The sequence below is a fragment of the Dreissena polymorpha genome, chromosome 13 (assembly GCF_020536995.1).
Source record: "Dreissena polymorpha isolate Duluth1 chromosome 13, UMN_Dpol_1.0, whole genome shotgun sequence".
Taxonomy (NCBI): domain Eukaryota; kingdom Metazoa; phylum Mollusca; class Bivalvia; order Myida; family Dreissenidae; genus Dreissena; species Dreissena polymorpha.
Window position 1 is genome coordinate 18356868 of NC_068367.1, and position 14525 is coordinate 18371392.

A 14525-nucleotide genomic window follows, 5' to 3' on the forward strand; every position below is an offset into this window, starting at 1 on the left:
AAATAAACTATTCTGTTCTGTTCTGTATATTGACAATATTTAATTAAAATATGACTACGTTAGGTGTTAATAAATTGACAATATTTAATTAAAATATGACTACGTTAGGTGTTAATATATTGACAATATTTAATTAAAATATGACTACGTTAGGTGTTAATATATTGACAATATTTAATTAAAATATGACTACGTTAGGTGTTAATATATTGACAATAATTAACAAGCAGATAAAGGGTAAATAACTAGAAAAAAAAGGAGACATACCTTCGATTAACCGGTATTTGTCAATCAATGCCGCTTTACACTTTATTATTCAGTTAATTCTTACAATCCCTTGCAAGACGGTTACATTACATGCTAGAACAGAACAACAACTATGCTTTGTTTTGCTTATGGTTCGTGTTCTATAGTGTAGTAAGAGTAAGAGTAGTGGTTAGGTACAATAATTTCTCTCGTAACAGAGTTTCTGATGTTTTATTGGTTTCTATAGCGAATGCGTATTTACTAGTATATAGTAAATTAAATAATCAAATCCGAAGTAGTGCAATGAACAAAAACACTACGATACGATAATGCATTACATGCTTTAATGGTACTTACAATGAATAACGACTGAGATACACAAATAAAACATGAGAATATGTTCCACTCAATAGATACACAGCACAACAATTGACATCTTTATTAGTCCCTTACTGATTTCAACGGAGGAGATTGTAAGTTAGGCCTCAGTCCGCCATGTCCATCTGTCTGTCCGTGCGATCCTGCGGTTGCTCGAAAAGACATGTGGATGCCTTTTGGTATATATATATATCCTTATAAATGGCTATGTGAGGATTATGCGACGTTTCACAACACTTAGGTTTACATGTACTTATAAATGGCAATGTGAGAATTATGCGACGTTTCACAACACTTAGGTTAACATGTACTTATAAATGGCAATGTGAGGATAGAAAAACAATTTTATAAAATATTGTTATATTGTTGCTTTATTGTTTTCACATACGTATGGTACATGCACTAAAATAGCATAAAAATAAAGCTAATATTTTATTAAACATTGGCATGCATAATATGGCTGAATGCTATACTTTTAATTATTACCTCTATTACAACTTGAGTATGTTACCTTATGAGTGTTATATCCATTTATATTTGGATCGAAGTATATAATCTAAATAATATAATTCTATACCGACTAAATATTATAAGTAAATGGCATTATATTCGAAAAACAGTTTGGCGTATTATTTTGTGAGTGCGAATTTATTTGTATATAGATTATACTACTTATATTAATCTCATGCGCGATGTAGAGCGTTTTGAAGGTCTGTCGATAACATTGAGTAATTAAGATGTTCTGCCAAAAAAACGTTCGAGCAAGGGATGACAAACAATAAATTTATCTTGGACTCGTTGATATGGATGATGTATTTATTCATGGGTAAACCGTTCGATGAAAAAAGATTATTTTACTTATATGAGCCTTGTTCTGAGAAAACTGGGCTTAATGCGTGTGCGTAAAGTGTTATCCCAGATTAGCCTGTGCAGTCCGCACAGGCTAATCAGGGACGACACTTTCCGCATAAACTTGATTTTCGGTAAGGAGGGACTTCATTGAAACTAAAAATCCCATAAAAGCGAAGTGTCGTCCCTGATTAGCCTGTGCGGACTGCACAGGCTAATCTGGGACGACACTGTACGCATATACATTAAGCCCAGTTTTCTCAGAACGCGACTCATACATTATTAAACGGTCTTATGGTGCTCCATTCGGGTCCTACCCTTTACTGAGCTCATTAAATCTCACTCGTGATAATATTGCACGTGCACATTTGTACGGAATCCGGAAAGTGCCAGTTTGAGTGTCGCGTGTCGACCTTCGAGGTCGACACACGACAATCAAGCGACATTCTCTCGACGCTCAATACGACGCGCGACAATCATGCGACAATCAATATTTTAGTGTCGCAAATCGCGCTGGGTTTTAGGAAAAAAAATATCGCAGAAAATCTTGACTGTCGACTGAATTGTCGCGCGTCGTATCAAGCGTCGAGAGAATGTCGCTTGAATTTCGCTTGAATGTCGTGTGTCGACCGTCGAGCGCGACACTCGACATTCTCTCGAGATTCTCTCGACGCACGATACGACGCGCATTTAATATGATATATCGCGAAAATGTCGCCGGTCGACTTAAAAATTACTAGGTCGACACACGACATTCTCTCGACGCACGACATTCTCTCGACGTATTCGCTCAATACGACACTCGCGCGATATATCGAGCAAATATCGCGTAAGTGTCGTATGTCGACCGGTGTCGGAGTAAGTTTTTCATCATCACGCAAGTTGTTATAGTAACTTTTTCAGTTTAAGTAAAAATATCAGCATCTAGTAGCAGCAATAACAGCAGCAGCAGCAACAGTAGCAGCAGCAGCAGTAGCAGCAATTGCAGCAGCAGCAGTAGCAGCAGTAACAGCAGTAGTAGCAGTAGCAGCAGTAACAGTATTAGTAGTTGTAGTTGTAGTAGAAGTAGTAGTAGCTGCAGTAGAAGCAGAAGCAGCAGCATCAGTAGCAGCAGCAGCAGAAGCAGCAGCAGCAGTAGCAGCAGCAGCAGTAGCAGCAGCAGCAGTAGCAGCAACAGCAGTAGTAGCAGTAGTAGCAGCAGTAGCAGGAGTAACAGCAGTAGCAGCAGTAGAAGGAGTAGCAGCAGTAACTGTAGTAGCAGAAGTAGCTGCAGTAGTAGTAGTAGTAGTAGCAATAGTAGTAGTAGCAGTAGTAGTAGTTGTAGTAGTTTTAGTAGTAGAAGTAGTAGTAGTAGAAGTAGTAGTAGTAGTAGTAGTAGTAGTAGTAGTAGTAGTAGTAGTAGTAGTACTACTAGTAGTAGTAGTAGTAGTAGTAGCGGTAGTGGTAGTGAGACTGGTAGTAGTGGTAGTGGTAGTGAGACTGGTGGCCGTGGTAGTTGTAGTAGTAACAGAATCAGGAGTAGTAATAGTAGCAGTAGCAGTGTAATAGCAGTACCAGCATAAATCTCGACTTTTATTTTTTTAAATATATTTCAATTTATAATTATCGGTTGTTTTATTTAAAAAATAATAAATACAGTGTATGCGTTGTTGTTGTTGTTTTTTTATTATAGAAGATTTGTTTTTGTTGTGCTTTTTTCTGATTTGCATCATCACATGTACAGCAGTAATACCATCGTCATAATCAACGCCATAATCACCAACACCATCAACAACATCACCACCTTTGTTTGGTTTGTTAAAAACATGGTAGGTAGAGAGCGGACCAGTTTTCCTCAAATGGCTAGGGGCGGATCCAATATTGTCGGTGCGTTGGAGCTATGATCGTATTACATCACAATTGGAAGTAACTAGTGCTATATTTTTAAATCGTAAACATTGCATAAGTCAGAGATATGACTCTGGTGTCATCTGTCTAGCAGTACCAGCACCACCAGCAGTAGCAGTAGTAGTAGTTGTTGTAGTAGTAGTATTAGCTGCATTAGACGCAGTAGCAGCAGCAGAAGCAGCAGCAGTAGCAGCAGTAGCGGCAGTAGCACCAGCAGTAGCATTATTATTATTAGTAATATTAGTATTATTATTATTATTATTATTATTATTATTATTATTATTATTATTATCAGTAGTAGTAGTAGTAGTAGTAGTAGTAGTAGTAGTAGTAGTAGTAGTAGTAGTAGTAGTAGTAGTAGTAGTAGTAGTAGTAATAGTAGAAGTAGTCGAAGAAGAAGTAGCGGTAGTGTTAGTGAGACTGGTAGTAGTGGTAGTGGTAGTGGGACTGGTGGTAGTGGAAGTAGTAGTTCAAGTAGTAGAAGAATCAGGAGTAGTAATAGTAGCAGTAGCAGTGTACTAGCAGTTGCAGCACCACCAACAGTAGCAGTAGTTTAAGTTGTTATAGTAGTAGTAGTAGCTGCAGTAGAAGCAGAAGTCATGCGTGTTTGGATTTGTAGTAGTTGTGTCCCTTTGATTATACATGTATTTGATAATTCGCTAATTATGTTCGGGCATGTTAATTGACTTTGTCCATTTAGTTTGATAAACTAAAATGCGCTGAATTGATTGAGAACCTTTATTATTTGTATTTTTTGGTTGGTACTGACTTATTCCGTGTGACAGTATTTCGTGTTTCTTATATGCTATTCTCTTAACTCGCGAATATTTAGCAAAAAGTGCATGCGGTAATACATAGCCCGCGGAAGAAATAAAAAGTGAGTTTTCAGACTAGGCTGACTTCTATAAATTTTATTTGAAGCCATGCTTGCACATGATAACTATACAAAATAATAATAATAATATAACAATAATAATAATAATTATAATAATAATAATGATAATAATAATAATAATAATAATAATAATAATAATAATAATAATAATAATAATAATAATAATAATAATAATAACAATAATAATAGTAATAATTATAATAATAAAATAATAATAATAACACACCTTATTTATAACTTGGCATTGACAAAAAAAAACACAATAGCAATAACAATATTGCTACAAATAAAAAACAAACATTTTGTAATATAGAGTATATAAAATGAAATGAACACACATACACTTTAATAAATCACATTTTGAAGTCAATAATAAACATATTTTTATTTCATTTTTAATCATATAAATCAATTTCAAATAGAGGAAATTAACTAAGAAAATTAACAATCGACAGTCATTCCAAACTAGGAAGCGTGTTGAAGTGATTTTAGTACAAAAACTGTATATCAGCAGATGAAATTGTTAGTGGTATAACACAATAAAAACAACAACAATAACCAGTATAAACATAGATGAAGTGCACTGGATAGAGATACGAGTTGCATTTACCTTTGAATTAGTACATTGTTTTTGCAGAACGAACTGTACTAGGCAATTTGGGGAACAATTATCAACATATGTCATGATATATTAACTATAGTACAAACATTTCAGTTCATTACTCAAAAAATAAGTCATGAGTTTAAGAAGAAAAAGTTTGGAATTTATCGTATCGTTTTGAATACATGTGTTACTTGTACTTCGTGTATCTCAAAACTAATGCTCATCTACAAATTCCATCATTATATACAAATGATAACTATTTAATTACGTTCACTTAAAACCCTCGAAACATTGTAAGTATACATGTCCAGTATTACACAACTTTTACTTTTTCTTTGTTAGGTAGTTTCAACTTTCGATTTCGAATGCTTATAAAAGCATAACAATTACATATACTCGTTTATTTAAATAGAAATTCGATGGATTAGCATGTTAACAATAGCTGCCTTAAAACAGCGCGCTCTACTATTGTGTCGCTTTGATTGTATATTGCACGCTTACTGCACGCTTACTGTCAGTGAATTAATATAATACATGCTATAACAAAGCCATATTGAAAGTTGAAAATTACAGCACGACACATCCCTCCAGGCTAAAGTAAAAACTATTTTCTATCTTAAGTAACCGTGACCTTTAATCAACTGGCTTCAAATGCAATCATAACCTAGGTCTGCATGTAAAATACTTAAAACAATACGGCACAATTTTTCAATATGAACTCGTTATTGAGTGGGCATTTTTCTATTTATAAGAACAGTGGCATTGATCTCACTTGCCCTAAATGCAGTCACACAACACAGACTGTAACAAACAAAGGAATATTAAAGTCTATAATAACAAACGGTTGAAGGTAAACTTCCGACACAAAGGATTACAGAAACATTATCCCATTCAAACTATAGGTTTTTAGCGAAAACACGTTTTCTATTCTTAGTATCTTAGTAATAATCATCTTCGTACCACTGGCACCAAATCCAATTCCTCGCTTGATCAGCATATAACCTACCATCACACATATCAGAACAATGTCTCCTCGTAACTACCGTCAGTGAACGTAATTTGATATATTGTTAGCAACAGTGACCTTGACCCAACTGACCTGAAAGCATTACCTATCAGCCCATTATAGGTCTACATGACACCTAAATTATCAGTAAAAAGGGGGCTTAATTCTGCTTAATTGCAAATCAGAGTTATGGGCATTGACCTTCACGCAATTACCCTGAACACATTAAGGATGTTCCAATTTGAATAACTGCGTTAAAATCGGAAATATAGAGATATTGAACGGTTACCTTTACCAATATCCAAGTTCAAAAAAAGCCATCGTTCTGCTAAATTGCACTTCAAAGAGTGTGCCCGTTTACCTTACCATCATTAAGCAGACATCAACGCAGACGCCGACTTCGACATTTGAATGAGTAGTAAAGCTATTCAGCGAAACGGAACAAATGATATACATATTGTACGATGTAGCGCCATGTTCGACATTAAGGAATTTGTTTGCAAATGCTAGGTGTAAGTGTGAACGAGTTTGCGAAAAATGAAAAAAAGTTCTTCCCGCCTTACACCGCGTGATAATACACAGTTTAGTTGAGAAGCGTCACATGCGGACAAATATAACACTGAGTTCATCGTTTTAGCATCAGGGTAGTTTTGTTAATGCTTCTAGGAAATTACGGCTAACACATGTGTTGACATTTCTTATATGCTTTCTCAATTTTGAATACAAAGTAACATACAGTGAAAGGTTGATGTTGCTGAGAGAAAGATTTTGTGATTTTGATTATTATAAAATTATAAAAACTTACATTGTTTAACTATATTTTGTTTTTCTCTATACAACCTACAACATAACAAACAAGTATACTATTTTAGGGTTTATGGTTGAGGCTGCTTTTGCCGTCTGATCCTCACGTTTATTATATAAATACTAAATAATGTACATATGTAAATGATACATGCGATCAGTTTATGTTTTATTTCATCATTTAATTTATACAATTATCGAAATCAAACACACGATTAGTAAAATGAGCTTAATTTCTGCACTTCCGGGATAAAGCTGTCACGCGCAGAACATTTACGTCATGTGTTTATATGCATGTCGGACATTATTTTTTATATTCAAAATGTATCGTCTTTTGCTGTTTGATGTTAATCGTGTTTTTGACAAGTTATTTTGTTTATTAAGACCGAAAATATTAAGCTAATGAACAGAGTCCCAGATATGATTTATTTCTTGACATGAAAACACATAATATATTGGTAAATATTTTCTTAAACTAGCTACATAAAGTAAATCTACACTTAATTAGAAGTATCTACAGCAATATCGCGTAACGCTCGTTTTTCATACTACTGCAACTATAATTGAATGAAGTGGAGGTATTTAAAATTTTACAATATCTGTGCATTTAATATGTTCTTAGAAAATGTGATGTTTATAGCACATACAATTAAAAAATTAAAATTAGAGAATTAGCTGACAACACCGCGTGTATCTCAATAAATTCTTGTATAATAAGGTATTTTGTACTTTTAAAAGTTGTCATTTTAATTTTCAAGTACTTATCAGACGATGCACACGCTGTACATGCCAGTTAGCAGCATTGTTCGTTCGGTACAAACTCAACGACTCCGCGTAGTAATGTAATGCCCCTTCATAGTCGCCTTCCATTTCATAGCAGTGACCAAGCAAATTGAGCGCTGTCTCAGGATGATGCATGTTGATATCATTTCTTGGATCAAATACATAAGACTCGAGAATTCCAAGCACATGTAGCTGTTTGTCGCGTTCACCTAGTCCTCCATACGTGAGATACTGTAGATAGTGTAGGAAATGACGAGCATCCACCTCAGCGTAGTACATCCATAGTTTTTCAAAGAAATCTCTCTGCGAAAGTTCTTCTTCAGTCATGTTGCGCTTCATTTCAAACCACAGTATGTATGGAGCACAGTACGCTTCTTCTCTAACAAACTTGACACAGAATGCGAATGGTCGTTCACATAATACGTTGTCACAATTATCTGATATAATGTTAGCAAACACCTGGAGATCACTTTGTCCTTCTATATCTCTACATCCACACACAGCCTTTACCTTGCTATGATACCTCCTCTCCACGTCACCCAACAATTTAACTGCAGCGTGGAGATACCCGAAACAGTAAAGCACAGACGCTAACTTTAAGCGACTTGAAGCTACATCCGCTTTTAAAGAATATTTGAAACGCCTTATAATTTTGCTGAAAGCATGGTTACGTTGTCGCAAATATTTAGATGATTGCATTGAATTGTATAATGCGAACAGGTTGTTAATATATTCTAAAGCAGCTGATTTCAATTTGGCATTCGTGTAATATTCCAAACAATTGCGTAATTTACAGTTTATATCTTGCTCGAAGATTGTATTTGGATGTTTTACCTTAGAAGTTGGATATCTTAAGTGAATAAGAAACATCCTCAAGCGATCAAACGTCAGTGATAAACTGATAGTGTTATGTATGCATACACGTCCTAGCACTTGCCCAGCTTGTCCAATGTGCCGTATACCACACCCTTGTAACCGATATCCTAACTTATCTATATCTATATAAAATAAATCGTGCATGTCGTTTTTTATCAAGTATTCCACGTACTGTAAAAGGCGCCTCTGCTGGGCAAAAGACATTTTCCCATCGAACAAGTTCACTCCTTCTATGATATAATGAGGCAATTTTCTTAGTCGCAGCCACTTTCTTAAGACTTGTAAACAAAGTAAAAGTAAGAACATAAGGTTATGTTCCTTCCACAGAGAAGGGTGTGTTCTCTCTATGACGTAAAACATTACAGTTTTACAATGACAACTTGTGGTAAAATCACCCACCATTTTGCTAAATAAGGATTGTTTAATTAATTTTAAAACAATATAACATTTAATTTGTGTCATACTAAAACTAAACATCAACATTCGTTCTATAAGGTTCGGAGACAGTCGCCATTCTTCACGGTTGTAATCACTATCAGGATGACCGGCTGGTACCAGGAAAGACGGAGCTACCTGTGCAGCCTCAAGTAATTGGGCAGGCGGCCAGTCTCTACCTCTACATCTGTCTATCCAGTGTTGTATTTCAGGAAGAGGGTGGCAAACGTGAAATGCTTGTACAATATCCCAGTTGGGTATAGGACTCACCGAAGGTCCTTGTTTGGTTATCTTTCCAGTATCTTTATTTATCTGCTCTGTTTGCTTTTTCCATTGTTCTGAGCTAAACAGTACTTGCCCAGAATCTTTCCTCACATACCTTTCATCACACAGTCGTGTCTCCGGCTCCGGTGTGTCTCGCCTGATGACCTGAAGCAAGTACTGTTGCGGCGGAGTGTGGTCGTCATGAAGCTTCAGAAGGTTAGCCATCCCAGCCTTCCAGTCTCTCCATTCTGTCATTATGTTTTCATGGTAATAACTTTTTAAAAGATCGATATCAGAATTGAGACCAGGAGTGGTGGTACCTTCTGATTGACTCCCAAAATGAAAACACTCAGTTTTAAACCCCCTTAATTGCGCTGCTATCGTCTCCATGCTCTCCCTCAGCAAGTATGTTTCTCTCCTCTCCATAACGGTGAATTTCCCGGCTCCAATACCATCGAGTACTTCCGATAGCCGGATCGACAAAGCAGGGAAGTGCTCTGGAATCTGGATGAAAAAAGTTTTAATTCAGCACTGCGTTTGTTATGATTATTAAATCACCATCAGTGTTATAAAAAAATATTTTTAAAGGCCTTAATTCACAATTTGACAATTTCAAACTTGTTGTAATATTCCACAAATAAAAGAACGGTATTTCAGTTCGTATGTCGGTTGGATGCCAAAACAGTTAATGATTACACCTTTTAATGCCTATAAGAGTGTATAGATATTTGATTGGTTTTAAATAAATACTAATTGTCTTCACCATCACCTAGTGTAATGAGTTTCTAAATACAAAAAAAAACTGCCGAGTAAAGTCTTCGTTGATATTACTATTACGACTCTAGTCCTAATTAGTATAAGGAAAACCCTCGTTATAATTATCAAATACAAATGTTGTCCACGCACCGATAAGCTTTAAATTGGATATGTATTATAAGTTCCATTGTTAGTAACTGATGGTGTATGGGATATACACCCTCAGTAATGTCATACCATACTCGAGCGAAGCATGTATATTTGTATAAAGTATGTATATCCCATACACCATCAGATACTAACAGTGTAACGATTATATCTCACCGACTACCTTTAAAGTATATAATATATAATATAATATATAATATAATATGTTATATATATAATGTATTAAATATAATATATAATATATATTGTAATATATTTATAATATACTATATAATAAAATATAAACTATATAATATAATATATAATATAAAATATAATATGAAATGATATCTACTATATTATATAATATAATATATAATATAATATATATTATATCATATAATATGTCATATAATAGATAATACATATATAAATAATACCATAGATAATATGTTATATAATAGAAACTATAATATATAATAAAGATAAATATATATAATAATAGAATCTATAATATAAATAGATCTAATATCAATATAAGATAGAAGAAAAATATAAGATAATCTATAATTTCCTCTCTCCTTTCCTATATAATTTCCTCTCTCCTTTAATATTTCCTCTATCCTATAATATATCTGCTCTATATGATATCTAATAAATCGTATCTCTATCTGATATCTCATAATTTAATACATCATAAATTCTTCTCTCTCTATATCTCTATAATATAAAATATAATATATATATAACATTTAGTATCTAATATCTGATTTATGATCTATCATATATCATATCTCATGTATAATATATAATATATGATATATCATGTATCATGTATAATATATCATATATCATATATATATATATATATATATATATATATATATATATATATATATATATATATATATATATATCTATATATATATATCTATATATATATATTATATTCTACATAAAATGATATATATTATATACTATATAGTATATATTATATACTATATAGTATATAGTATACATTATATAGAATATATTATATATTAATAACAATACTTATCTAGCAGTTTATCGAACAGAGGCCATTTTTTACGTTGATAGAAGTATGGAATTTACTCGGGGTGTATAGAAATTACTCGGGGTGTATGGAAAATACACAATGGGCACATGACCGCTCTAAGCCAATCGGATAAGGTCATTTTTGTAGGAGGTGAGATATAGTTTATTTCCTTAGTGAAAAACAAATCATAGTGTGTCACCTGCAAGTATGAAGCAAGACGTCGATCCCGACTGTTTTTCGACCGCCTCGTCAAATCCGAATTAATACTAGCTCTTCTAGCACAAAGATTGATTTTCGAACTTGGAACACGGACCTTGAAGAAACATATCAGTACACTTTATACTTAACGAAGTATTGTAACCACTGTAAATAAATCATAACAAATAATATTATGCATTATCCGCCCATACAGTATACTCTTTTCAATAGGGTCAATAAAACATAACGATTCCAAATGATTACGTATCAATTTATGCGTACATAGAAACCATTTTCAAGACGAAAGTCAAGAACATATTTTCCAAACGTGGACATTTGTTTATTATAAATATAAATTTTGTTCTGCAAATAGTGTTCTATTGAGCCCCTGAAGCTATAAAATAATAACTCATGTGGCATAAATTCGTTACAACACAAACAAGCACGTGAATATTGTCTTCGCAACTTATATTTGGGTTTGTCCGTGATCTGCTGCGGAAAAAGTGCATGGTTATTGAAATCTTTATAAAGGGGAAATCAATCGTCTCTCGTGCTAAAAAAGGAAATCATGCAAGCATTAATCCATCTCAAAACACGAACCTTGTTCCTTGTTCCTGTTTCACGAGGCAATGCCGGCATACCCGGCAGACAATGTACCGTCCTCGTGTTTGTATCATAATTGTCTTCCATTGTCTCCAACCTGAATATAGCAGGCACGCCTTTTCAATATTGTTTGGTTCAATCATGAAGCACCACAAACATTACATGAGAAGAAATAATGCACAAAGCATGTTTTTATTTCAAATTGTTCCGCTGCAAATGTTGAGCAAATTCATGGCTCGGACCTCTATGTTAGCAGAAACAGTAATATGGATGTTTTGCTCGGTTACTTTATCAAGGGAGTTACGCGGACACTGACGCCGATATTAAGGTGAGTTGTATAGCTCGGATTGTTCAGTGAAAAGTCGAAATAAAATGTTTTTGTTTTAAGACTTATACATTTTGTAGTCCTTCGAATGTGGATATCAATTGTTAAGATTTGTTTTCATCAGTCGCCTAATGCCGAAATTAGAGAGCAGGGCATTCTTTATGTTTGTGTTTCCTTACATCGACATAAATATTTCGTCCGTGACATTTCAAAAATCTATCAATAAAAACTGTTATTGATAGATCCTTACGTGAATATATTTAAAGAAACAATAAATAATAACAATAGCACATATAATCTTACCTTCATAAAAATGATTTGTATAATCAGTTCATTGTTTGTAGTTTTTCGAATTTAACCGCGATTTGTTCAGCCCTTTGGATGCAGTAAGTCCACTCCATTTAATAATGCGATGAATATTAATAACATATTATTAAACTTACAACTTTTCGATTAAATATCCTTTCAAAGCCAATATACTGTATTTCAAATTATCTTTACAATAGTGGTTGATATATTATTAAGATTCAGAATGCGTTGAGTTAAGAATTCCAAATTTATATTTGTATGTGATCGTATAGTTTTTATGTGGGTTATTATAGTCACAATACGAGACGCGTCGACTTATTATCGGAAAATACCAAATGTTTCGGTTTCGTGTCGTCAGCAAAAGTCAACAATAGGTCTATATAAAATCTGTATCAAGTTACAAAGGTTTGCAGAAGCGACCAAATATTATGTAAACAAAGACGCTTGGCGTGTTCTTAATTAAATAAATTATAAGGATTAAGGCCTAACATTAAAGCAGCCAAGGCTTTAGCTATCGGGTTACATTGGGCACTCCTCGCTTTGTGAATAACAAGTTAATTAAATTACAAAACCCTACTGAAAGGTGTTATCGAGTGCTTAATGTGTAAAATAAAACGAGTTGTAACTAATTAATTGATGAATACCCTAAACTTTTTTGTATTGCAAGTTATTAATATAATTTAAGATTATCTTTTACATATAAAGAATGCTATGTAGATATGGGTATTATAAGTAAAACAAACCTTAGTACTATTACTACTACTACTACTTATAATACTACTACTACTACTTCTACCACCACCACCACCACCACCACCACCAAAACCACCACCACCACCACCACCACCACCACCACCACCACCACCACCACCACCACCACCACCACCACCACCACAACCACCACCACCACCACCACCACCACCACCACCACCACCACCACCACCACCACCCCTATTATTACTTCTACTACTACTTCTACTACTACTTCTACTTCTACTACAACTACTACTTCCACCACCACCACCACTACCACCACAACCGCCGCCACCGCCGCCGCCGCCGCCGCCACCGCCGCCGCCGCCACCGCCACCGCCACCACCACCACCACCACCACCACCACCACAACCACCACCACCACCACCACCACCACCACTTCTACTACTACTACTACTACTACTACTACTACTACAACTACTTCTACCACCACCACCACCACCACCACCACCACCACCACCACCACCAAAACCAACACAAACACCACCACCACCACCTTCACCACCACCACAACCACCACCACCACCAACACCACTACCACCACCATCTGCTTATTCGATGTTTTGTTGAACAATATTTAAGTAAATTGTTCGCCAAAAGATAGTGTTTCGAAATATCATTTGTATCAAAATTATCTGTATTTGTTGAAATATTATCCATATCCAGTGTACGTCATATTTGCTCAATTAAAATACGCCTTTAAGGTGTATTAGTTTCACCAAGCTTATCCTTTACAACGAATCCAAAAAATCTATAGTTTTGGGTTATTGGCATAATTGCGGTCGCGTTGGCTAATTTTCGCAAAATACCAAATGTTTCGGTTTCAGATTTAGGTATTTTGTCTTCAACAGACGTCAACACAAGTTTTGGATAATACGTTCAAGTAAAATAAAATCACTTTGTCAATGTACAAAACAAAAGAAGCTTTAGGCCTTACATTCAATGAACACAGGTATTTATTTATTTATTTATTTCTATATATAACCAGTTGTTAACTCGGCTTAGATTTAAAAAAAACAAAAGTTATGTTCCTAGCAAATAATTTTGGAACTCCGTGAAGATTACATTATAATACATTTTCTGAACAAGTTTCAGGAACATTAGACACAAACTGTGACATCCTCAGCGTTAACAGGATTTTAATATTAATATATGGACAGCCGACCCGCCCCTTAGCGGTTATATTTTACAACGGATCGGAACCAATTCCGAACTCAGCTGAGATATCATAAAGACAAATGATCCAACCGACTTTAATGAAAACGGGACCATAAATGTGACTTTTAGGGCGTTAACAAGGTTTTATATATCCATAAAAAACTGCCCTGT

At 34.5% G+C, this 14525-nt stretch overlaps 2 protein-coding genes across 4 annotated transcripts in view; one reads left to right on the forward strand and one right to left on the reverse strand.

Moving 5' to 3' along the window:
- The window catches only part of LOC127856501 (uncharacterized), a 405251-nt gene that overhangs the window by 332079 nt on the left and 58647 nt on the right, over positions 1-14525 (forward strand). The window lies entirely within an intron of this gene.
- LOC127856496 (uncharacterized) overlaps positions 1-14525 on the reverse strand; it is a 365893-nt gene that overhangs the window by 253283 nt on the left and 98085 nt on the right. For both annotated transcript variants that reach the window (XM_052392751.1, XM_052392753.1), the window contains exon 2: positions 11786-11885. In XM_052392751.1, coding sequence (XP_052248711.1) covers positions 11786-11875 — 90 coding nt within the window. In that variant the 5' untranslated portion in view covers positions 11876-11885. The remainder of the gene's footprint in view (positions 1-11785; positions 11886-14525) is intronic.